The sequence below is a fragment of the Scyliorhinus torazame genome, chromosome 9, assembly GCF_047496885.1.
Source record: "Scyliorhinus torazame isolate Kashiwa2021f chromosome 9, sScyTor2.1, whole genome shotgun sequence".
NCBI lineage: Eukaryota > Metazoa > Chordata > Chondrichthyes > Carcharhiniformes > Scyliorhinidae > Scyliorhinus > Scyliorhinus torazame.
Genome location: NC_092715.1, coordinates 98,801,872 through 98,829,068, shown reverse-complemented (window position 1 = coordinate 98,829,068; position 27,197 = coordinate 98,801,872). Strand labels below are relative to the sequence as shown.

The window sequence follows — 27,197 nt, the reverse complement described above, 5'->3', positions numbered from 1 at the left end:
CAAAGTAGTGGTGCTTCCCTTGATATGTGACCCACAGTCTTGCCGGCTGCAGCATTCCAAATTTGATCTTTTTATGAAGCACCGCCTTGGCCCGATTAAAGCTCGCCCTCCTTCTCGCCACCTCCGCACTCCAGTCTTGATATACGCGGATCACCGCATTCTCCCATCTGCTGCTCCGAGTTTTCTTTGCCCATCTTAGGACCATCTCTCTGTCCTTGAAACGGAGGAATCTCACCACTATGGCTCGAGGAATTTCTCCAGCCCTCGGTCTTCGCGCCATAACTCGATAGGCTCCCTCCACCTCCAGCGGACCCGTCGGGGCCTCCGATCCCATCAACGAGTGCAGCATCGTGCTCACATATGCCCCGACGTCCGCCCCTTCTGCACCTTCAGGAAGACCAAGAATCCTTAAATTCTTCCTCCTCGCATTATTCTCCAGCACCTCCAGCCTTTCCACACATCGTTTATGGTGTGCCTCGTGCATCTCCGTCTTCACCACCAGGCCCTGTATATCGTCCTCGTTCTCGGCAGCCTTTGCCTTCACGACCCGAAGCTCCCGCTCCTGGGTCTTTTGCTCATCTTTTAGCCCTTCAATCGCCTGTAATATCGGGGCCAACAGCTCCTTCTTCATCTCCTTTTTAAGCTCGTCCACGCAGCGTTTCAAAAACTCGTGTTGTTCAGGGCCCCATATTAAACTGCCACCTTCCAACGCCATCTTGGTTTTTGCTTGCCTTCCTTGCCGCTGCTCTAAAGGATCCACCACAATCTGGCCACTTTCCTCTCCTTTTTCCATCCGTGTCCAGGGGGGATTCCCTTCTGGTTTACCGCACAGTGTTTTTAGCCGTTAAAATTGCCGTTGGGGCTCCTATTAAGAGCCCAAAAGTCCGTTCCACCGGGAGCTGCCGAAACGTGCGACTTAGCTGGTCATCGCCGCACCCGGAAGTCACCGGCTGGATTTGTAACAACACTTCAGCACACCCACAACACGAATATGAACATTTCTAACGATGGACTCATAATACTGTTAATTGTTTCTGTATTACTTTATCATTTTTGCAGTGTGCAGATTTGCTTATTCTCACCATTTGTTATGTACAGTTTTCTTGTGGTCAGTTTAGGAAACATATCAACTCAAAAGGGGGAGATGTCATGATCTGTACATCTGTACATACATCTGCACATGCACCAGGGACTGCAGCACAGATGTAACAGTTACAGCACCACCAGAGGGCAGCATCAGAGACGGGTATAAAGGGTCGAGCCCAAGGTAGGATCAGCCTCTTTGAGAAGCACAGAGCTAGTGAGCAGCAGCACACAGAGACAGCTCAGCATAGGCAGTTTACCTTAGTTTCACTGGTGATCCCTCTTGACTGTTTTACATCTAGTTGAGCTCTGGAAGCAGAATGAACCCTTTGAATAAAGAGCTTGTGTTAACTGTAAGTCTTCAGTCTTCATTCAGACTTAGAGAATAATATAATCTGTTTTCTCTCATGGAAGGAGGGAAATTGCGAAGGAAAGCAATACCAGATTTCTCCCACTTCTCTCTTAAGCTTTAGATCAGCATTATAGAACAGGGCTTTCCCTGCTGGAAATAATTCATACTGTAGGGACACTGCTAAAAGTGAAATGAGAAAGTAACAGAAATCTTATTGCTACTTTCAAAGCAATTTTTTTCAGTATCTCAATCAAAGACTTTCAAATGACATCACTTCTTTCTCATTTTCTTTTGCCCAGAAGTGTCAAGTAATTGGATCAAGTAATACAGACCTCCCTTCAGCAAACGCAGGAATGTACCAACTGAATATTCTGCTAAAAGGTGGTCAGAATCTAGCAATACGAGATCGTGGAGGTAAGTAATTGGCTTGAAGTTCTGCCCAGATTCCCAGCAAACCTTTATTGATTTAAAAGAAAATCACAATGCACCATAAGCAATGCTTCTTGAGTAGAATGGAGAGCTGGCATAATGCGATTTTTAGTTTCATGAGTGACACTGTCTGGATAAATTCACGTATTTTTCTATGTTAAAAGCTTTATATAAAATCCTAATTGTTGAAGTTATGAGTCGTCAGTGTGACAGTCAAAACTGCTGTACATATTCCATGGTAAAGTGTTCAGTATGTTACTTATATTACTCCCAACAGTGTTGTCAGTTCAAGAAGTACCTTGAGGGAATCAGTTTTGATTAATAAAAGAATTGCACTGGAATATTTCAAAACTGAATGCACGATGACAGTAAATACTGGTGTTTTTTTAAGACAAATTGAATAGTTGCCAAATTGGAGTGTTTCAGTAATCTTGAGTATAGTATGGAAATATGGGGCGAGATTCTCCGACCCCCGCCGGTTGGCAGGCCCCCCCGCGCGATTCTCCGGCCCGGATGGGCCGAAGTCCCGCCGCTAAAATGCCTGTCCCGCCGGCGTAAATTAAACCACCGACCTTACCGGCGGGACAAGGCGGCGCGGGCGGGCTCCGGGGTCCTGGGGGGGGAGTGCGGGGCAATCTGGCCCCGGGGGGTGCCCCCACGGTGGCCTGGCCCGCGATCGGGGCCCACCGATCCGCGGGCGGGCCCGTGCCGTGTGGGCACTCTTTCCCTTCCGCCTCCACCACGGCCTCCACCATGGCGGAGGCAGAAGAGACTCCCTCCACTGCGCATGCGTGGGAAGCTGTCAGCGGCCGCTGACGCTCCCGCGCATGCGCCGCCTGGAGATGTCATTTCCGCGCCAGCTGGCGGGGCACCAAAGGCCTTTTCCGCCAGCTGGCGGGGCGGAAATACGTCCGGCGCCGACCTAGCCCCTCAAGGTTGGGGCTCGGCCCTCAAAGATGCAGAGCATTCCGCACCTTTGGGGCGGTGCGATGCCCGTCTGATTTGCGCCGTTTTGGGCGCCAGTCGGCGGACATCGCGCTGTTTCCGGAGAATTTCGCCCATGGTTACATTTTTGTCCTTAACATTTACACATTAAATGTCATCAAATGGGATACATAGTTACATAGAAGATAGGAGCAGAAGGAGGCCTTTGGCCCTTTGAGCCTGCTCCGCCATTCATCACGATCATGGCTGATCATCCAACTCAATAGCCTAATCCTGCTTTCTTAAGCTTTACAAAACCTAACCTTTATAAAACCATGCTGACACTGATGGATTGTGCTTTGTCTTTTCAAATGTTCAGTTATCTCCTCCACAATGATTGATTCCAGCAACTTCCCCACCACAGAGTCTATAGTTTCCTACGTTTTGCCTCTCCCTCTTTTTAAGGCATCACATTAGCGTGTTTCCAATCCCCTGGGAGCAAGGAGGTTATGTTGGAGCTGGAAAGAATGTTGCTTCGGTGACAACTGGAGTACTGCGTGCAGTTCTGGTCACCTCACTATAGGAAGGAGGCGATTGCACTGGATGGGGTACAGAGGAGATTTCACAGGATATTGCCTGGGATGGAGCAATCTGAGCTAAGGAGAGAATGGGTAGACTTGGATTGTTTTCTTTAGGGCAAAGAAGGCTGAGGGAGAAATATGATTGAAGTGTATAAGATTGAGGGGTTTGGACAGAGTAAATAGGAAGCAGCTGTTACCCTTGGCTGAGGGGTTAATCACAAGGGGACAGAGTTTTAGGGTGAGGGCGTGAGATTCCGAGGGATTTGAGAAAATTCATTCAGAGTGTCGTACGGGACAAATGTTGGTAAGTGGGATTAGCATGACATTAGGCATAGTTATTGTTGCTGCAAACTCGATGGGCTGAAGAGCCTTTTATGTGCTGCACGGCTCCTATGAATACGTGGCTGAAGAGATGGTGTGAAGAGATGATGAGATGGGTTTCAGATTTCTGGGTCATTGGAAACCGTTCCGGGGAGGTGGGACCAGTGCAAACTGGGCAGGACCGGACAGATGTCCTAGGGGGAGTATTTGCTAGAGTGGTTGGGGAAGGTTTAAACTAAAATGGCAGGGGGATGAGAACCTCTGCAAGGAGTCAGAGGAGAAGGAAACAAGGAAAAAACAAAAGACAGAACGGGGAATAAGAAAAGTGAAAGGCAGAGAAACCAAGGGCCAGATTCAAACAGGACCACAGTGAAAAACATTGGGAGTGAGACAAGTAATGTTAAAAAGGCAAACTTAAAGTCTTTATGCCTTAATGCGCAGAGCATTTGCAATAAAACAGATGAACTAATCGTGCAAATAGACGTAAATTATTTAGATAATAATATGTCATCGGGATTACAGGGGCATGGCTGCAGAATGACGAGGAATGGGAACTGAATGTCCACGAGTATTCAGTATTTAGGAAGGACAGAAAAAAGGAAAAGGTGCTGGAGTGGCAATGCTGGTTAAAGAGGAAATTAATGCACTAGTGAGGAAGGATATTCGCTCTGACAATGTGGAATCTGTATGGGTGGAGCTGAGAAACACCAAGGAGCAAAATCATTAGTGGCCATCAATATGGACCCCCAAACTGCAGTGAGGATGTTGGGAATGGCATTAAACAGGAAATTAGAGATGCATGCATAAAGGAACATCTGTAATTATGGGTGATTTAAATCTGCACATAGATTGGAAAAATCAAATTAGCCACAATACCGTAGGGGTGGAATTCCTGGAGTGTATGCAGGATGGTTTTCTGGATCAATATGTTGAGGAACCAACTAGAGAGCAGGCCATCCTAGACTGGGTACTGTGTAATGAGAACGGAATCATTGGCAATCTAGTTGTGCGAGACCCCTTGGGGATGAATCACCATAATAGGATAGAATATTTCATCAACGTCGAGAGTGAAGGAGTTAATTCTGAGCCCCGGGCCCTGAATCTTAATAAAGGAAATTATTATGGTGAGGTGTGAGTTGACCTATGATCGATTGAGGAACATTACTCAAAGGGGTGACAGTGGATAGGCAATGGCAAACATTCAAGGAGCGCATGGGTGAACTGCAACAATTAGTTATTCCTGTCTGGCAGAAAAGTAAAATGGAAAAGGTGGCCAATCAATGGCTTACAAGGGAAATTGGAGATAGTGTTTGATCCAAGGAAGCATATAAATTGGTCACAAAAAAACAGGTCTGAGGATTTGGAGCAATTTAAAATTCAGCAAAGAAGGAACAAGGGATTGATTAAGAAGGGGAAAATACAGTACGAGTGTAAGCTTCCAGCGAACAAAAAAACTGACTGTAAAGTTTCTATAGGTACATGAACAGCAAAAGATTAGTGAAGACAAATGTAGATCCCTTACAATCAGAAACAGGGGAATGTATAATGGGGGACAAAAAAATGGTTGAGCAACTAAACACATACTTTGGTTCTGTCTTCACAAATGAGGACACAAATCAGATATCCAAAATGTTGGGAAATATCGGGTTTAGTGAGCGGGAGGAACTGAAGGAGATCAGTAGTAGAGAAATAGTGTTGGAGAAATTGATGGGAATGAAGGCTGAGAAATCCTCAGGGGCTGATAATCTACATCCCAGTACTTAAGACAGTGGTTCTAGAAATAGTGGATGTATTGGTGATTAATTTCCAGGATTCTACAGACTCTGGAACAGTTCCTGCAGATTGGAAGGTAGCTAATGTAACCCCACTATTTAAAAAGGGAGGTAGAGAGAAAACAGAGCATTATAAATCAGTAAGCCTGACGTCAGGAGTGGGGAAAATTCTAGAATCCATTATCAAAGATTTTATAGCAGAGCACTTCGAAAACAGTGGCAGGAGATCGGACAGAGTCAATATGGATTTATGAAGGGGAAATCATGCTTGACAAATCTACTGGAATTCTTCAAGGATGTAACTCGTTGAATAGGCGAAGGGTACATTGGATGTGGTATATTTGGACTTTTCGAAGGCTTATGACAAAGTCCTGCATAAGAGATTAGCGTGTAAAATTAAAGTGCATGAGATTAGGGGTAGTGTATTGAGGTGGATAGAAAACTGGTTGGCAGACAAGAGACAAAGAGTCGGAATTGGCAGGCAGTGACCAGTGGGGTACCGCAGGGATTGGTGCGAGAACCCCAGCTATTCACAATATACATTAATGATTGAGATGAAAGAACAAAATGTAATATCTCCAAATTTGAAGATGGTACCAGGTTGGATGGAAGGGTGAGTTGTGAGGGGGATGCAGAGATCCCTCAGTGTGATTTGGATAAGTTGAGTGAGTGGGCATATGAATGGCAGATGAAGAATAATTTGGAGAAATGTGAGGTTATCCACTTTGATAGGAAGAACGAGAAAGCAGATTATTATCTGAATGGCCAAAATCCGGAGAGGGGAACGTGCAATAAGACCTGAGTGTCCTCGTACACCAGTCATTGAAGGTAAGCATGCTGGTTCATCAGGTGGTGAAAAAGGCAAATCGTATGCTGGCCTTTTTGTGAGAGGATTCGATTCCAGGAGCAAGGATGTCTTGCTGCAATTATACATGGCCTTGGTGAGGCTACACCTGGAATATTGTGTGCAGTTTTGCTCTCCTTATCTGAGGAAGGATGTTCTTGCTCTCGAAGGAGTGCAGTGAAGGTTTAACATGCTGATTCCTGGGATGGCGTGACTGATGTATGAGGAGAGATTGAATCAGTTAGGATTGTCATAATCTTCATTATTGTCGCAAGTCGGCTTACGTTAACACTGCAATGAAGTTACTGTGAAAATCCTCCAGTCGCCACACTCCGGCGCCTGTTCAGGTACACAGAGGGAGAATTCAGAATGTCCAATTCACCTAACAGCACGTCTTTCGGGACTTGTGGGAGGAAACCAGAGCACCCGGGGGAAACCCACTCAGACACGGGGAGAACATGCAGACTCCGCACTGTCAGTGACCCAAGCCGGGAATCGAACCTGGGACCCTGGTGCTGTGAAGCAACTGTGCTAACCACTGTGCTGCTGTGCTGCCCATTTGCTGGAGTTCAGAAGAATGTGGAGGGATCGCATGGAAACCTATAAAATTCTAACAGGACTAGACAGGGTAGATGCAGGAAAGATGTTCCTGATGGTGGGTTGTCCAGAACCAGGGGTCACAGTCTGAGGATATGGAGTAGACCATTTAGAACAGAGATGAGGACACATTTCTTCACCCAGAGAGTGGTGAGCCTGTGGAATTCTCTACCACAGAAAGTAATTGAGTCCAAAATCATTGCATGTTTTCAAGAAGCAGTTAGATATAGCGCTTATGGTGAAGGGGTTCAAAGGATATGGGGGAAAGTGGGATAAGGCTATTGAGTTGGATGGTCAGCCATGATCATAATGAGTGGTGGAGCAGAGTTGAAGTGCCGAATGGCCTCCTCCTGCTCCTATTTTTTATGTTTCTACATCTGGAACAATGTGGCGTGCAGAAGTCACGACTCACCTGAATAATGCTTGGGGCTGCCTCCGAAGTTCGGGATGGAGACCGCCAGCAACCCTGAACCCAGAAACCCCACGGCAGTGGGTGTAGGGAGCATCTATCAGGTGGATCTTTCAACATCAGTGTGGAATTCCATCTTCCACCCTCAGAAGGTTCCTAGAGATCCAGCTTCTTTCTTCAATGGTGGGTCAGTGATGATATGCACCATTTAACTATGGAACCCAGATATGACGACGGGCCCACACAATCAAACGTGCCCTGCTACAGAATACAGCTCCCCAACTGCATGATTAATGAGGTCAGGAATGGAAGACATGTTGTGGTTTCCCATTGGCCTCCTCAGTGGGGAGCCCCCCCCCCGCAGGGGGAGAATTCTGCCCCTGTTTAAAATGTAAATTGGTCTGAAGTGGGTAAAAATTCCAATATTGCGATGCCCATCAATAATGAGAATTTTCAGCATTTACTGCGTAAGTACGGAAGTAAACAATGAACTTCTGCTTAATTAACATTGATAGCTTTGGCACAGTAAAATAAATTCAATTAACTTATTTTGAGTTGTTTCAGAGTAATGTTAGATACATAGTTATTAATCCTGTTGTCAGGCCAATGTAATGATGTTATCAATTACTCCATTGGTACGCAGTGACATCTGCTTTATAACAGACTGCATTAAATCTGCATATTGATTATGCCTTAAAAGCATTCACATTCATCAACCATAACATTAAACTTAATCACATAAGAATGGATCTGAAATATAATCTTTGCACCTTTTCACTTGCTTCCTGAAAATCAGGATTCCTTTTTGCTTTGTTTCTCTTGATTTGCAGAATTTTATAATTCTGTATGAAGTCTTACAACACCAGGTTAAAGTCCAACAAGTTTGTTTCAAATCACTAGCATTTGGAGCACTGCTCCTTCCTCAGGTGAATTGAGGTCGATTCCTGCAAGAAGGCAGCTTTCATATCTATAGATTTGCATTCCAATGCCTTTGTGGCTAAAAGAAGATCTTTAAAATTAACCTTTCCTGCTGTTGGTGAATCTACCCTTAGATCCTGATCTTCTAAGCTTTCTTCAAATCCCCTTGGCACAAGCCTGGCCTTTGCCGGACTTCCAGTTGCGGCTGTGCCTAGGTAGGTCGCACGTTAAGCAGCTCCCGCCGGAAATGGACTTTTGGGCTCTTCAGAGGGGCCCCAACGTCAGTTGTTCGATGGCTTCCAGTGTGGGAAGGTGAAAGCAAGATCCCCCCGACAGTATATGGATTAGACCAGGACTGGAGCAGTTAAAAAAGTGATCCTGGTGCAGCGGAAAGTACGAGGGAGGAAAAGCAAACTGGCGGCGGGTGGAGACCAAGCAGCGTGGGCACAGTGGTCGCAGGAGCAGCAGGAGTTTCTTAAACGCTGCTTTGAGGAGTTGAGGACAGAAATGCTGGCGCCAATGAAGGCGGCGATTGAGAAGCTTGTGGAGACCCAGAAGGCCCAAGGGGCAGGAGGTGCCGCAAAATGCCTCGGAGAACGAGGACGGGATCTTGGGCCTGGCGGTGAAGGTGAAGGTGCATGAGGCGCTGCACAAGAGGTGGGCGGAAAAATTTGAGGACCTGGAGAATAGGTCGAGGAGGAAGAATCTTTGGATTCTGGGTCTCCCTGAAGGAGTGGAGGGGCCCGATGCTGGGGCATATATGAGCACGATGCTCAATTCGCTGATGGGCGCGGGAGCTTTCCCGAGGCCCCTGGAGCTGGATGGGGCTCATCGGGTCCTGACAAGGAGACCCAAAGCCAACGAGCCGTCAAGGGCTGTAGTGGTGAGGTTCCATCGCTTTATGGACAGAGAATGTGTTCTGAGATGGGTCAAAAAAGAGCGGAGCAGCAGGCGGGAGAACACGGAGATCCGAATTTACCAGGACTGGAGTGCGGAGGTGGCTAAGAAGAGGGCTGGTTTTAACCGGGATAAGGCGGAAGGGGGTGAAGTTCAGGATGCTGCAGCCAGCGCGATTGTGGGTCACGTTCCAAGATCGGCACCATTATTTTGAAACGCCTGATGAGGCATAGAACTTTATCCAGACTGAAAGGTTGGACTCAAACTGAGGGTTTGTCGTGGGGGGATGTTTACTGTGTTTATTGCGTTTGGGGAATGTTCTTTTTGTTTTGGTGCTGGGTGGGGATGGGTGAATGGATTTGATGTGGGGGCTGTGGGAGAGTGTGGGCGTCGAGTTGGAGGGGCAGGGCCCCGCGGAGGAAGAGTGGGGGTAAGGCCGCAAAAAGGAGCGCCGCCAGAGGGGGCGGGGCCAGCTCAGGAAAACGCGTTTTTTTTCCCCGCGTTAGGGAAGGATGGGGGCGGGGCCGGGGGGAAGGGCAATGCTAGAGAGGAGCGCACACTGACTGCCAAGGGGTGGGGGGATTCTCACACTGGGGGGTCGATGGAATGGCGGGAGAGGCCGGGGTCAGAAGGAGTTAGCTGACTTACAGGAGTGTCATAGGGGGAGCAAAATGGCTAGATGAGGATCTAGCGGGTGGAGAAGAGGGGGGGGAGGGGGAGAGAGGGGGTCTGGGGGGGGAGAGGGGGGACTGAGTTGCTGCTGCATTGGCCAAAGGGGAGCTGGAAGTAGGAGAGGTAGTCGGGGCGGGAGTCCGCCGCCTGGGGGACTGGAGGGTGTGGGAGGTGCGGGCACGTGGCTGGCCTAGAAAAGGAGATGGCTAGTTGGCAGGGGAGGGTGGCGAGTAGCCGCCCGATCTGGCTGATAACTTGGAATGTGAGGGGCCTGAACGGGCTGGTCAAGAGGGCCTGGGTGTTCGCGCACTTAAAGGGACTGAAGGCAGACGTGGTTATGCTCCAGGAGACACATCTGAAGGTGGCAGATCAGGTTAGGCTGAGAAAGGGATGAGTAGGGCAGGTCTTTCATTCAGGGCTGGATGCGAAGAACAGAGGGGTTGCAATATTGGTGGGGAAGCGGGTGTCGTTCGAGGCACTGAATATTGTAGTGGATAATGGAGGACGATATGTCATGGTGAGTGGTAGGTTGCAGGGGGTGCGGGTGGTACTGGTTAACGTATATACCCTGAATTGGGATAATGCCGGATTTATGAAACGCATGTTGGGTCGGATTCCGGATCTGGAGGTAGGAAGCTTGATATTGGGGGGGAGGACTTCAACACGGTGCTGGACTCAGCACTGGACCGCTCTAGGACAAGGACAGGTAAGAGGCCGGCTGCGGCCAAGGTGCTAAGGGGGTTTATGGACTAGATGGGGGGTGTGGATCCATGGAGGTTTGCCAGGCCGCTGGCCAGGGAATTTTCCTTCTTTTCCCACGTCCATAGAGCCTACTCCCGGAATGACTTTTTCATTTTGAGTAGAGCGCTAATCCCGAAAGTGGAGGGAACGGAATATTCGGCCATAGCCATCTCAGACCATGCCCCGCATTGGGTGGAGCTGGAGTTGGGGGAGGAGAGGGACCAGCACCCGCTGTGGCGCCTCGATGTGGGACTGTTGGCGGAGGAGGAGGTGTGCGGGCGGGTGCGGGGGTGCATTGAAAGATACTTGGAGGCCAACGTCAACGGGGAGGTGCAGGTGGGGGTAGTTTGGGAGTCGTTGAAGGCGGTGGTCAGGGGAGAGCTAACCTCCATTTGGGCTCACAGGGAGAAGAGAGAGGGGAGGGAGAGGGAGAGGTTGGTGGGGGAGATTTTAAGGGTGGACAGGAGGTATGCAGAGGCCCCCGAGGAGGGGCTACTTAGGGAGCGACGGAGCCTCCAGATGGAATTTGACCTGTTGACCACGGGGAAAGCAGAGGCACAGTGTAGGAAAGGGCAGGGGGCGGCGTATGAGGATGGGGAGAAGGCAAGTTGGATGCTGGCACATCAGCTTCATAAGAGGGAGGCAGCGAGGGAGATTGGTGGTGTCAAGGATAGAGGGGGGAATACGGTGCGGAGTGCTGTGAGAATAAACAAGGTATTTAGGGACTTGTATGGGGATCTGTACAGGTCTGAGCCCCCAGCGGGGGAGGAGGGGATGTGAGCCTCAGGGCGCTGGAGGAGAATTTTGGGCTACCCCCGGGAAATGCTTTCAGGGACATGCAAGTGAGGGCGTTTGTGAGGTGGCAGGTGAGGGAATTCCCGCTGCTTCCGGCACGTGGGATTCAGGACAGGGTGATTTCGGGTGTATGGGTTGGAGAAGGCAAGGTTTCGGCGATTTACCAGGAGCTGAAGGAAGAGGAGGAGGCCTCGGTGGAGGAGTTAAAGGGCAAGTGGGTGGAGGAGCTTGGGGAGGAGATAGATGAGGGTCTGTGTGCTGATGCCCTGAGTAGGGTTAATTCTTCCTCCTCTTGCGCCAGGCTCAGCCTAATACAGTTCAAAGTTACTCACAGAGCGCACATGACAGGGGCGAGGTTGAGTAGGTTCTTTGGGGTGGAGGACAGATATGGGAGGTGCTCGGGGAGCACGGCAAATCACGTCCATATGTTCTGGTCGTGCCTGGCGCTGGATGGGTTTTGGAGGGGTTTTGCGAGGACTATGTCCAAGGTGGTGAACGCCCGGGTCAACCCAAGCTGGGGATTAGCATTATTTGGGGTATCGGACGAGCCGGGAGTGCAGGAGGCGAAAGAGGCTGGTATTCTGGCCTTTGCGTCCCTGGTAGCCCGGCGGAGGATTTTGCCACTATGGAAAGATGCGAAGCCCCCTGATGTGAAAGCTTGGATCAATGACATGGCATGGTTCATCAAGCTGGAGAGGATAAAGTTTGCCTTGCGAGGGTCTGTGCAGGGGTTCGCCAGGCGTTGGCAACCGTTCCTAGACTATCTCGCGGAGCATTAGGTGGAGGTCAGCAGCAGCCCAGGGGCGAGGGGGGGGAGGGAGGGGGGGTTTCTTTTGGGGTGGCATTTGGGTGAAGGTGTTTTTTTTCCCTATTTGTGCTTTTAAATGTTATTTGGGGGGTTATTGTATATGGGGGAAATCCAATGTATAATTTCTGATTGTTGTGTTTTTGTTTGTTTTTTCTTGTTTGGGGGGGGGTGTTGAAAATCTGTTGGAAAATTTGAATAAATATATATTTTTTAAAAGCCTGGCCTTTGCCTTATAGGTTTCATCCAGAAGAACCATTTCCGTGCAAATCCATTTGTGGGACAGAGCTCTTTGTCCCCTATCCAGTACTTCTGTGTATACCCCAAATTCACTCCAACTATGCAATTCTAGCTGTTTAGCACCTTTGATAACTTTTCATATAATTTATTGGAAGCCACCAAAATCTCACGTGCATGTGGGCTTCTACTCCTATTAGTATTCGTAGTCTTACTCATGTTCCGAGACCTTGATAAACTACGTCCCCTCTCCCGCCTGGTAACTTGTTCTATACTGCTACTGCTTGATCTTTCCTATCTGCTGTGGGATGTCCTTTCAAAATTCTCGACCTTTTCCTGCGGACCTGTTCACTAACCGATGTACTATCTGAACTGGCACTGCGTTTCTGTGCCATCCATTTTTGAACTTCGTGTTCCCAATCCATTGTCTTAACTCCCTCCCCTGAATGCTGTACATTGAACCTATGTTTATACTTTCCAGTTGCCTTCCCTGCTCTAATAACAGTTGCATCCTTCCATTGACTAGACCCTTCAGGCAAGTATGTCACCTTTGTACCAACTTTTGGTAGTTGTCCTTTTGGAAAAATGGCCATATCCCAGATCTTAAGGTCCACAGCCACAATGTTGTTAAAATCCCTGGCCAAAGGTAGGGTTACTATCGGTCATGCTGGTGTCCTTCTGTATTTCCTACAAACTTCACAGCAATCACTAACCTGTTCTATCAGTTTAGTATAGTCTTCATCCCTTACCCCTGCATCCCTTAATAAATTTTTCAGCTTCCGAGGAGACGGATGTGCAATTGCCTATGCAGTTTTAATACAACAAGCTTTTTATCAGCAAAAGTCCCATTTTCAACTGCCATTAACACATCGTTAACAACTGTACTTGAAATATTATTTGTCAGTAATGGAATACAATAGTGTCCCGACTGTAAATTGTAAGTCCACTGTCTTTCCAAAAACTGTTGCCTTATCCTTTTTCATATCCAGTTTCATGTGTGCTTTCTTCATCGATGGTCTGCTCAGAAGCAAAGGTATCTCACTTGATACAACATCCGTGCTAATGAAATGATTCACTCCAGCAATATTGCAAGGGATCACCACTCTTTTCAGCGACTTCAGAGTATTATCATCCCCAAACCTGAAACTTGTGGAACTTTCAAATTCCTTAACCTTGTTACGACTTTCAACATTCAAGGAGCCCAGGTAACATTTTAACCAGTCAATTCCACACACAGTAGATGTGCAGCCACTGTCCAATACAGCACAATTGAAGGATTCTGCAATCAACACCCTCATTACCGGCATAAAACTGCTTGGTAATAGGACAATGTCTTCTCTCTGAACACTATCTTTTTCCTCTTCTGACTTTTCCGTGTCATGTGTCGCTTCAAACACTCTATCATAACGTTTTGGAGAGTCACATCGAAAACATTGATTTATCAAGCCCCGTGTATTTCTGGGGTTCATATTCCTATTGTAAGTTCTAACTGGGTTTCTGTCTTCATAATTTCCTTGTCTCGATCTCCTTCTATAGTCTTGGGCCCTGTTCGTAGCCATACAATTTCGCCATCCTGTTAGTAGTGTATCTTCGATATTCATCTTTATAGCAGGCTGACCTATTTGAGTCATCAGAGCCATCGGAATCGAATGTTTCCCCAGAAACTTCTTTAAAGCTTTTGTCATCTGATCAAATAAGGTATCCTCATCCATAAACTGAACTCCTGTCAAAACCAGGAGCCTATCCATGTTGCTCACTCTAGCACAGTCAAGTAATTTAAAGGCCAACACAGACTGTGGAAATTCCAGGTTGTGTTTCTGCAGCCTTTTATATAGTCTGCCAAATTCCATTATATAGTCTTCCATGGAGAATTCCTCTATTTTCCAGAACTTATCAAATTCCGACCATGCTTCATACGCACTTAACAAGTCATGTTTCTTGTAAATCTTATCCATATATTGTAATAGAGTCTCCAGACCTTCTTCAGAGTCTAACTCCTCCAATTCCAGCTCAGAAAGCACTTTGTTTTGGATTTTACTGTCATAAGGTAGAAAAAGAGCCAATGCCATACCTTGTTTTCTCTTTCCCAAGGCAGTTACCGTAGTCCACATAACTACTGCACTTCTCCATTGGTTGTACGATTCCCTTTCAGAAAATAAGGGAGGATAGTGATATCCAACCATCTTTATCCTGGGTTCAGCCATGTATCTTCTTTTTTTCCTTCTCACTCACTCCTTGGTTTGATCAGGAAAAGCTGTATCTTTCAATCCTTCACATTTGCACAGCAACCATCCTCTGCTACCATTGTTATACATTTTATTTACCGTTGTATGAAGAGTCAAAAGTCCAGTTCCTTTTCACCAAAACACCATTTATTTCACTTCCACAGCCTCTGCACAACACTCCAACAACACAGAACCTGACACAAGGGCCACTTGAAACCCCTTTACATATCAGTGTCAACCATTGGATACTTAACATAAATGAGACAACTAATTGCAATGTCCCTTAACCCATTACTTAATACCCCGCCTTGCTTTTCAGGCATAATGTGGCTGTTCGATTGCACCCTAAGTCATTTTTTTGGGCCTTGGGGAGTTTCTCCCTGGCCTAGCCCACGCTAGAAAATGTTTTCAGCACTGGGAGCTGAATTCGCCGTCAATACCGGCTCATCAGAGATCGGATGTAATTTTGAAAGGCTGCCCCGATCTCTACGTGAGCTTGAGGCACCCCCACACCTCCACCCGTGGGCAATGCCCCCCCCCCCCACTCACAAGAGAGGACACCTCACTGAGGGCTTCCCTCTTTTCACTTGTGAAGATCAATACTAATCGGCACTCAGTTGAATCCTGGCTGGAGTGGCCGGTGACTCCCGGCACTGGGTGAATGCGGCATCTGCATATTTAAATGTAATTATTTGGATCAGGCCTAGTGAGGATGTAACCCAGATCATGCTGGGCACTGCAATTGGCTGACTCGCAATCAGCACAGGTGGAAATGGTGGTAAAAAAAGCATATGGCATGCTTGCCTTCATAGGACGGGGTGTCGAGTATAATAGCTCAAAAATTATGTTACAATTACATAGAACGTTGGTTAGGCCACATTTGGAATACTGTGTCCAATTCTGGTCACTGCACTACCAGAAGGACGTGGACGCTTTGAAGAGAGTACAGAAAAGGTTTACCAGGATGTTGCCTGGTATGGAGGGTATTAGCTATGAGGAGAGATTGAGTAAACTGAGATTGTTCTCCCTAGAGAGATGGAGGCTGAGGGGCAACCTGATAGAAGTGTATAAAATTATTAGGGGTGCAGTTAGGATGAACAGTTGGAGGCTTTTTTACAGGGCAGAAATGACAATTACAAGGGGGTACAAGTTCAAGGTGAGGGAGGGATAGGTTCAGTGGAGATGTGCAGGGGATGTTTTTTACACAGGGTGGTGGTGGCCTGGAATGCACTATGCACTGCCAAGTGAGGTGGATGAGACAGATACATTAGCGACTTTTAAGATTTATCTGGATAGGTATATTAACAGACGGGGTACAGAAGGATATAGGCGGGTGGTCTAGATAGGACACGTGATTGGCGCAGGCTTGGAGGGCCTGTTCCTGTGTGGTATTGTTCTTTGTTCTTTGTTCTATGTTTTATTCCAATGTACTCCTGACTGATCTCCAACATTATACCCTGTAGGTTTTCGGTCATCCAAAACTCTGCTGCCCAAGTCTTAAATCACAGTAAGTCAAATTCATCAGCCAAGTGCTCACTGACCAACATTGGCACCTGGTCGAGCAATATCTTTATTTTGAAATTTATTTTGCAATTTTTATCCTTGATTGATCCCTCCATGACCTTATGCCTCCCTATCTCGTTACAACCCTACAACTCTCTGAGATATCTGTGCTCCTCTAATTCTTGCCTCTTGTGTTTGCATAAGTATAATTGCTCCATCGTTGCCAGCCATTCGTTTAGCTGCCTTGGCCTCAAGCTCTGGAATTCATTCCCTACACCTCTCCATCTCTCCACTTTCCATTCCTCCTTTAATTCCTCTTTGACCAAGGTTTTGGTCATCTGACTAAATATCTCTTATGTGACTCACTGCCATACTTTGTTTCATGATGTCAGTGTGAAGCACCATGGAACATTTCATTATGTAAAAGGCACTATATAAATATGAGCTATTGTCAAAGTCAATATTTTCCCGCTTCTGTAGTAGAAAGATACAACACGCTCGTTAAGACAGAATAACAAGCTTTATTTTCGAAAACAACTGCATGCAGTAATGGCTGAAACTTGAAGTCAGAGAGCAGTCAACAAAACTGCTCAGTCTTTCACAAGTTTCGCGCTTTCGCGGAGAATTAGTTCAATATTTATACATTATCTTTATCAAGATTATGTGACAACAGTATGGTCAGGAGTGTGATCGGAAATACAAACGGAAGCAAAGACCAGACCATGTTTGGTCATATCACTCATACCATTATTTAGTCCTCGGAGGGAACATTGAAAGGTCAGAATAGGCTTGTTTCTTCCTGAACTTATCTTTGTTTTAAATTCCTACGGCCCTGGGTTATGACGAGTTAGTTTTATCAGGAGTTGCCGAGGTCCGGTGTTTTGGAATGGCTCGATTTTCGCTGATCTTTTCCGACTTCAAGTTATGCAGAGTTGGCCTACGGCCATACTAGTCTGAAAATGGTTAGGGCAGCATTCTTTACCTGGGCCTGGTGAGCTGGAATGAGTAGTTTCAGTCTTTCTTGTATTGTATCAAACCTTTTGACCAGTCTTCCCATTGACCAGTTTTCCCATCATGCCATTACTTAATTCGTACCATATCACACTATTATTTCTTTATGTCATGCGTGGTGGCTGAAATCTGGCATCTGCACTGGGGACCATATAAGATGGCCAAGGTGGATCATCCACTTGGTCCTTCTGGCTTAAGATGGTTGCAAATGCTTGAACTTTGTCTTTTCTACTGACTTACTGGGCTTCCCCATCATTGAGGATGGAGATGTTTGTGATTCCTCTTCCTGTGGTTAGTTATTTCATTGTTCACACCAGTCATGACTGGATGTGGCAGGTTTGAATTGCTTTGCATTTATTGATGCATGGGTATGTTCATTTAAACTGATTGATGAACATGCTGGAGGATGGAACATTTTCCAGACTCAATATGAAACTCTCCTAGGTTTCATGTCAGATATAACAGAAATAACCGGACGGTTTGAGGCATTTTACTGCTCTCATTCTGTGCTTGTGTTTCCTCTGGGCAGAGTTTGGCAATTGAAAGCAGTCATTACTGAGTTTCAGACCATTTTCTTGTGTCATTGAAGCCACTGAGATTTGAAGACTCCTCAGATCTCTGCTTAATTCCTATTTTTGCTGGATTTGAACTTGGTGCTTGCAGCTGGAAGCATTTCAATGAACTTTCCATCCCAATCTACTAGCAACATCAATTAAAGCTTCTAAATCTAAATGGAACAATTATTAAAGTTACTCTGAGTAAATTAAGCTTTTGCATAGTAACCGACCAAAACCTTGAAGAGATGAATTGAGGAGATATAATATCTGAGAGATTGAGATTCACAACTGATACAATTGCATTGCAAATCCAACCTCTCTTATTCGCAAAAAAGCATGCAACTTAAATTGATATAACTAATTTAGAAAACATACAGTTATGCTATTGGTAGTCAGTTTAGATTGGCTGCAATTTGATTGGTTTGGTCTTCTCAATGGTCTCACTCTGATGGTGTGGTGTCGATGAAGGTTCTTTTATCCTTTGGCTACACAGCAACTGTCCTTGTGTTGATTCCTCTGTGTTCCTTGATTATTTTGTGGGCTATGTAATCAACCTCTGGAGTTATTCCAAGAGGCCATGGGTGGTCGGTTTTCTACACTTATTCCTCCTGCACGTACCTGTTTAACTACAGGACATCTGGTGTACTTGCCCTTTGTCTCCATCAGGTTCAGTAGTTTCAAGGCAGTTGAACACATCTGCCCCAAGGTATGAGTCATTGTCTATATCACTTGAAACATAGAAAATAGAAGCAGGAGGAGGTTATTCGGCCCTTCGAGCCTGCTCCGCCATTCATTATGAGCATGGCTGATCATCAAGTTCAATACGCTGATCCCACCATCCCCCCATATCCCTTGATCCCTTTAGCCCCAAGAGCTATATCTTACTTCATTGCAGTGTTAATATAAGCTAACTTGTGACAATAATAAAGATTATTATTAATTCCTTCTTGAAATTACTTGATGTTTTGGCCTCAACTGCTTTCTGTAGTAGCGAATTCCATAGATTCACCACTCTCTGCGTGAAGAAATGTCTCCTCACCTCAGTCCTAAAAGATTTACCCCTTATCCTCAAACCATGACCCCTAGTTCTGGACTCCCCTACCATCAGGAACATTCTTTCTGAATCTACCCTGTCTAATCCTGTTTCTAAGAGATCTCCTCTCACTCTTCTAAATTCCAATGAATATAATCCTAACCGTCTCTCCTTCTACGACAGTCCTGCCATCCCAGAAATCAGCCTGGTAAACTTTTGCTGCACTCCCTCCACAGCAAGAACATCCTTCTTCAGATAAAGACACTAAAACCGCACACATTACTCCAGGTGTGACCTCAACAATGCCCTAAACAATTGCAGTAAACCATCCCTATTCCCATTCTTAAATCCTCTCGCTACGAAGGCCAACATTGGTTGGTGAGCTTGAAGCATGGATTGGTACCTGGGACTACGATGCTGTGGCCATTACGGAGGCGTGGATAGAACACGAGCAGGAATGGTTGTTGGAGGTTCCGGGGTTCAGATGTTTCAGTAAGATTAGAGAAGGTGGTAAAAGAGGTGGAGGAGTAACATTGTTAATCAAGGATAGTATAATGGCTGCAGAAAGGCAGTTTGAGGAGGATATGTCTACTGAGGTAGTGTGGGCTGAAGTTAGAAATAGGAAAGGTCACTTTGTTAGGAGTTTTCTCTAGGCCCCCAAACAGTAACAGAGATGTGGAGGAAAAGATTGCAATGCAGATTTTGGATAGGTGCGGTAGTCACATGGTAGTTGTCATGGGTGACTTTAACTTTCCAAATATTGATTGTAACCACTATAATTCAATAGTTTGGATGGGGCTGTTTTTATCCAGTGTGTGCAGGAGGGTTTCCTCACAATATGTGGATAGACCGACAAGAGGCGGGGCCACATTGGATTTGGTACTGGGCAATGAACTGGGCCAAGTGTTAGATTTGGTTGTGGGAGAGCACTTTGGAGATAGTGACCACAATTCGGTGACTTTCACTATAGCAATTGGAGAGGGACAGGAACATACGGCAGGGCAACGTTTATAACTGGGGGAAGGGTAATTACAATGCGATTATCATAGAATCATAGAATTTACAGTGCAGAAGGAGGCCATTTGGCCCATTGAGTCTGCACCGGCTCTTGGAAAGAGCAACCTACCCAAGGTTCACACCTCCACCCTATCCCCATAACCCAGTAACCCCACCCAACACTAAGGGCAATTTTGGACACTAAAGGCAATTTAGCATGGCCAATCCTCCTAACCTGCACATCTTCGGACTGTGGGAGGAAACCGGAGCACCCGGAGGAAACCCACGCACACACGGGGAGAATGTGCAGACTCCGCACAGACAGTGACCCAAGCTGGGAATCGAACCTGGGATCCTGGAGCTGTGAAGCAATTGTGCTATCCACAATGCTACCATGCTGCCCTTCAAGGCAAGATTAGGCAAGAATTGGGGAGCATAAGATGGAAACAGGAACTGTCAGGGATAGGCACAATTGAGATGTGGAGCTTGTTCAAGGAGCAAATACTGTGTGTCCTTGATATGTATGTCCCTGTCAGGCAGAGAGGAAATGGTAGAGTGAAGGAACCATGGTTTACAAAAGAGGTTGAATGTCTTGTCAAGAGGAAGAAGGGGGCTTATGTAAAGATGAGAAAACAAGGTTCAGTTAGGGCACTTGAGGGATACAAGATAGCTCGGAAGGAGCTCAAGAAAGGGCTTAGGAGAGCTAGGAGGGGGCATGAGAAGTCCTTGGCGGGTAGGATCAAGGAAAACCCCAAGGCTTTTTACACTTATGTGAGGAATAAAAGAATGACCAAGGTGAAGTTAGGGCCGGTCAAGGACAGTAGTAGGAACGTGTGCATGGAGTCTGAAGATATAGGAGAGGCCCTAAATGAATACTTTTCTTCAGTGTTCACAAAGGAGAGGGGCCATGTTGTTGAGGAGGATAGTCCGATACAGTCTGGTAGGCTGGAGGAGGTAGATATTCGGAAGGAAGATGTGTTAGAAATTTTGAGAAGCCTGAGGATAGATAAGTCCCCTGGGCCTGATGGGATATATCTTAGGATTCTATGGGAGGCGAGGGATGAGATTGCAGAGCCTTTGGCTTTGATCTTTATGTCCCCACTGTCTACAGGAATAGTGCCAGAAGACTGGAGAGAGGCGAATGTTGTCCCCTTGTTCAAGAAAGAGAGTAGGTATAACCCTGGGAATTATAGGCCGGTTAGTCTCACTTCGGTCATGGGTAAATTATTGGAAAGGGTCCTGAGGGATTGGATTTATGATCATTTGGAAAGATACAGCTTAATCCAGGATAGTCAGCACGGATTTGTGAGGGATAAGTCTTGCCTCACAAGTTTGTTTGTATTCTTTGAGGAGGTACCTAAATGCATAGATGAAGGTTGAGCAGTTGATGTCGTATACATGGATTTTAGTAAGGTTAACGGCAGGGTTCTGAAAAATGTGAAGGAGAAGAGATATTTCGGAGTTCATGTCCATAGATCTCTGAAAGTTGCCACCCAAGAGGATAGAGCCGTGAAGAAAGCCTATAGTGTGTTAGCATTTATTAACAGGGGTATTGGGTTTAAGAGCCGTGAGGTTATGCTGCAACTGTACAAGACCTTAGTTAGACCACATTTGGAGTATTGTGTGCAGTTCTGGTCACCTCATTATAGGAAGGATGTGGAAGCATTGGAAAGGGTGCAAAGGAGATTTACCAGGATGCCAACTGGATTGGAGGGTAGGTCTTATGGGGAAAGGTTGAGGGAGCTAGGGCTTTTCTCATTGGAGCGAAGGAGGATGAGAGGTGACTTAATTGAGGTGTATAAGATGATGAGAGGGATAGATAGAGTGGACGTTCAGCGACTTTTTCCTCGGATGGATGTAGCTGTTACAAGGGGACATAACTATAAGGTTCATGGTGGAAGATATAGGAGGGATGTCAGAGGTAGGTTCTTTACTCAGAGAGTGGTTGGGGCGTGGAACGCACTTCCAGCTATGGTAGTGGAGTCGGACACTTTAGGAACTTTCAAGCGGTTATTGGATAGGCATATGGAGTGCACTAGAATGATTGGGAGTAGGTTGATTTGATCTTAGTTTCAGACTAGTTCGGCATAACATTGTGGGCCGAAGGGCCTGTACTGTGCTGTACAGTTCTATGTTCTAACATACCATTTGCTTTCTTTACTGCCTGCTGTACATACGCACATACATTCAACGACTGATGCACAAGGACACCAAGGTCTCACTGAGTATCCACCTCTCTCAATTTACACCCATTCAAATAATAATCTGCCTCGCTATTTTTGCTACTGAAGCGGACAACCTCACATTTATCCACATTATGCTGCATCTGCCATGCATGTGCCCACTGACTCAGCCTGTCCAAATCCCACTGAAGCATCTCTGCATCCTCCTCACAGCTCACCCTCCCACCCAACTTTGCATCATATTTGAGAAAACACAACCATAGTTCTTCTTTAGCAAAGGCAGTTTTGAAAACCACAGTATGTTTCCAATAATTGTAACATATTACAAGAATTGTCAGCTTATGTCCATCGCTTCGCAATAAATTTAAGCATAACTTTGTAGAGCATAAAATTCGAAAAGTTGGGTTGTATTAAATCAATTCTTCAAATTGGTCTTCACAGAAAAGCAGGGTGGGAAATGAGGCTCAATTTCCCAGCTATTTGTCAGGACTTAGTCGCAATTCGATCTGGGAGCGGTGCTTTACGTGTATATCACTTCAGTCATACCAGCAGGGCAAGAAACTATGCGGAGGGAAGTCAATAGAATGTGGGAACCTGCACCTAGGCAACTGTCAACAAAATTTCTCGTGGGCCGCACTCAGAATCCAGATGGTGGCCCCGGGCCGCAGGTTACCCACCACTGAGATGAGAGACGGGTGGAAGATAATATGATGGTTTTCTGGTTATAAAGAAACGCTATTGCTAACTTCCAATATTACCTCAAATTCTTATCTGAAATATGTAATTAACTTTGATGGGGCTCAATACAAATTGTAACACATGGCATGCTTCCACTTTGCAGCAATGTGCTGATGACGAGAGAATCTGTTTTTCGATATTAGGTTACAGGATAAAAATGAGAGCTTTCTACTCTTCCTCAACCTGTGCCACAAAATCCTTTATGGACAGGCAGACAGACCGTCATGTTAATGTCTCATCAGAAAGGTGGCACCTCTGACGGTGCTGCAATCCCCATTGCACTGAATTGGTGGACTTGATTATGTGTTCATCTATCATAGGGCATAAATCCAAAATGGGTGATTTCCTGAAGTGGAATTCTAACTGGCCAAAAAATCCTCCCATCGCCTTGAACTGATGCTAAACCTGTCCCAAATTGTAGTCAAACGTTAATTTAAATAATTGGAGCAGGTCCCCCCATCTGCAGTAGCACAACAAAGCGGCATACCCCACAGAAGTAGCAGCTGCTGGGCTGTCAGCTGATCACTCCAAGATGGGTGCTCAAAACACGCAATGTGCCAACGCCAGTGAGACCAGAGGTTTGTAACAGTTTAAAGAACTATTTTATTGATTTTTTGGATCCGATGCTCTTTTCATTCGCAGCTTCCGGAATACACTGCACTTCCAATGCTGATTAAGCTGCCTGATAGAATTACAATAGGGTGATTCCAAATTAAAACAAATCTATCAGTCTCCTTGAACTAAACATATCTGCCTCTTTCCCTTTGTCTGTCTCATCTTCATTTAGTTTGCTAAAGATTGTACCACATAACCTGATCTCACTTATCTCATCCAGTGCACACATCTCCTTCCTGTTTTGTCTTATCTTATGAGGAGTACGAGCTCCCCCGCTGGGGCAGAACATCTCAATTACCCAAAGTATATGAGGTTGGCCAGTAAGGCATGGACTAGAGAGGAACCCGATAGGGATCTACCGGGTCGTGTTTACATCATTTGTGTATATACAACTTTGTTCGTATTTTACTCGGTGTGGACTCCCTGTGTCCTTATTAAATATTGTTTACTCTTTTCCTCTTCTCCAGCTTCTCCAGTCTCTGATTTCATATTTCCTATTTTAAGGTTTGTAACTCCAACCGGCTTTCTGTTTAAAATCCCAACATACTGACTTGGTGCGGTCCAGCTTATTACAATAAAAACATTTAACTTCCCTAATTTCACAGAATCACATAGTGCGTAAGAGGCCCTTAGAGTTACAGCAAACGAGTTCCGGGTGCGGCGATGACCAGCTGAGTCGCACGTTTCGGCAGCTCCCTGTGAAACGGACTTTTGGGCTCTTGATAGGAGCCCCAACGGCAATTTTAACGGCTGAAAACACCGTGCGGTAAACCAGAAGGGTGTTCCCCCTGGACACGGATGGAAAAAGGAGAGGAAAGTGGCCGGATTGCAGCGGATCCTTTGGAACAACGGCAAGGAAGGCAAGCAGAAACCAAGATGGCGTCGGAAGGTGGCAGTTTCATATGGGGCCCTGAACAACAAGAGTTTTTGAAACGCTGCGTGGAGGAGATAAAAAAGGAAATGAAGAAAGAGTTGTTGGCCCCGATATTACAGGCGATTGAAGGGCTGAAAGAGGAACAAAAGACCCAGGAGCAGGAGCTTCGGGTCGTGAAGGCGAAAGCAGCAGAGAATGAAAACGACATACAGGGCCTGGTGGTGAAGTCGGAGATACAGGAGGCACACCAGAAACGATCTGTGGAGAGGTTGGAGGCACTGGAAAATAACGCAAGGAGGAACAACTTGAGGATTCTTGGCCTTCCTGAAGGTGTGGAGGGGGCGGACGTCGGGGCATATGTGAGCACGATGCTGCACTCGTTAATGGGAGTGGAGGCCCCGACGGGTCCGTTGGAGGTGGAGGGAGCATACCGAGTTATGGTGCGAGGACCGAGAGCAGGAGAAGCTCCCAGAGCCATAGTGGTGAGATTTCTCCGTTTTAAGGATAGAGAAATGGTCCTGAGATGGGCGAAGAAAACTCGGTGTAGTAAATGGGAGAACGCGGTGATCCGCGTCTATCAAGATTGGAGTGCGGAGGTGGCGAGAAGGAGGGCGAGCTTTAATCGGGCCAAAGCGGTACTTCACAAAAAAAAGATAAAGTTTGGAATGCTGCAACCGGCAAGACTGTGGGTCACATATCAAGGGAGGCACCACTACTTTGAGACGGCGGATGAAGCGTGGACTTTTATTGTAGAAGAAAAATTGGAATGATTGGACTACGAAAATGAACGTTTGGACAAAGTGGTGGGACGAGTGGGGGGGGGGGGGCGAAGAGGGATTGTATGATTAATCCTGCGGTATGGTAACTTTTCTTTCTCCCACAGGTGGTGATGGGGGGAGGTGGGGAGGGAGAGGAGATGGGGCGTTGGCCATGGGAGGCGGGGCCGAGGGAGAGGCGCGGGCTTGGTTCCCGCGCTATGATAATTATGGCGGGAATAGAGAAGCAGGAAGGAGGGGGCGCCGCACGGGGCGAGCCGTGATCACGGGGGGAAGCCGAGGTCAGCCAGAGTTTGCTGACTTCTGGGAGCAACATGGGGGGAGTAATTACGCTAGCGGGGGGTCTAGCGGGGGGTGGGGGAGGGGGAATTACGGGGTTGCTGCTGCTGGGGAAAGGGGGGAGTGGGTGCGGGAAAGGATGGGCGGGGGGGCACCGTCTGGGAGAAATACAGCCGCGTGGGAACTGGGCGAGAAGCTGGAAAAAGATGATGGCTAACCGGCAAGGGGGGGGGTGGGAAGCCCCCCAACCCGGCTGATCACGTGGAACGTGAGGGGGCTTAACGGGCCGATAAAGAGGGCACGAGTACTCGCACACCTTAAGAAACTTAAAGCAGATGTGGTCATGTTACAGGAAACGCACCTGAAACTGATAGATCAGGTTAGGCTGCGCAAAGGATGGGTAGGGCAGGTGTTCCATTCGGGGCTGGATGCGAAAAACAGGGGGGTGGCTATATTAGTGGGGAAGCGGGTAATGTTCGAGGCAAAGACTATAGTGGCGGATAACGGGGGCAGATACGTGATGGTGAGTGGCAAATTACAGGGAGAGATGGTGGTGTTGGTAAACGTGTATGCCCCGAATTGGGACGATGCCAATTTTATGAGGCGAATGCTAGGACGCATCCCAGACCTAGAGACCGGAAAGCTGATAATGGGGGGAGACTTTAACACGGTGTTGGAACCAAGGCTGGATAGGTCGAAGTCCAGGACTGGTAGGAGGCCGGCAGCAGCCAAGGTGCTTAAGGATTTTATGGAGCAGATGGGAGGGGTGGACCCGTGGAGATTCAGTAGACCTAGGAGTAAGGAGTTCTCGTTTTTCTCCTATGTCCATAAAGTCTATTCACGCATAGACTTTTTTGTGTTGGGTAGGGCATTGATCCCGAGGGTGAGGGGAACGGAATATACGGCTATAGCCATTTCGGATCATGCCCCACACTGGGTAGACTTGGAGATAGGGGAGGAAACAAGAGGGCGTCCACCCTGGAGAATGGATATGGGACTAATGGCGGATGAGGGGGTGTGCTTAAGGGTGAGGGGATGCATTGAAAAGTACTTGGAACTTAATGACAATGGGGAGGTTCAGGTGGGAGTGGTCTGGGAGGCGTTGAAGGCGGTGGTTAGGGGGGAGCTGATATCAATAAGGACACATAAAGGGAAGCAGGAGAGTAAGGAACGGGAGTGGTTGTTGCAAGAACTTTTGAGGGTGGACAGACAGTATGCGGAAGCACCGGAGGAGGGACTGTATAGGGAAAGGCAAAGGCTGCATGTGGAATTTGACTTGCTGACCACAGGCACTGCAGAGGCACAATGGAGGAAGGCGCAGGGTGTACAGTATGAATATGGAGAGAAGGCGAGCAGATTGCTGGCACACCAATTGAGGAAAAGGGGAGCAGCGAGGGAAATAGGGGGGGTGAGAGACGAAGATGGAGAGACGGAGCGGGGAGCGGAGAGAGTGAATGAAGTGTTTAAGACATTTTATAAAAAATTGTATGAAGCTCAACCCCCGGATGGGAGGGAGAGAATGATGGAGTTTTTGGATCGGCTGGAAATTCCCAAGGTGGAAGAGCAGGAAAGGATGGGATTGGGAGCACAGATCACGGTAGAAGAAGTGGTGAAAGGAATTAGGAACATGCAGACGGGAAAGGCCCCGGGACCGGACGGATTCCCAGTTGAATTTTACAGAAAATATTTGGACTTGCTCGCCCCGCTACTGACGAGGACCTTCAACGAGGCAAAGGAAAGGGGACAACTGCCCCCGACTATGTCAGAAGCAACGATATCGCTTCTTTTAAAGAAGGAAAAGGATCCGCTACAATGCGGGTCCTACAGACCAATCTCCCTCCTCAATGTAGATGCCAAGGTCTTGGCCAAGATAATGGCAATGAGAATAGAGGAATGTGTCCCAGGGGTGGTTCATGAGGACCAAACTGGGTTTGTGAAGGGGAGACAGCTGAACACGAACATACGGAGGTTGTTAGGGGTAATGATGATGGCCCCACCAGAGGGTGAAACGGAGATAGTAGTGGCGATGG

At 47.0% G+C, this 27,197-nt stretch overlaps 1 protein-coding gene across 5 annotated transcripts in view; it reads left to right on the top strand.

The window, feature by feature from the left end:
* Positions 1–27,197, top strand: part of mctp1a (multiple C2 domains, transmembrane 1a) — a 1,185,582-nt gene that overhangs the window by 415,597 nt on the left and 742,788 nt on the right. For all 5 annotated transcript variants that reach the window (XM_072516301.1, XM_072516303.1, XM_072516302.1 and 2 more), the window contains one exon: positions 1,735–1,849. In XM_072516301.1, coding sequence (XP_072372402.1) covers positions 1,735–1,849 — 115 coding nt within the window. The remainder of the gene's footprint in view (positions 1–1,734; positions 1,850–27,197) is intronic.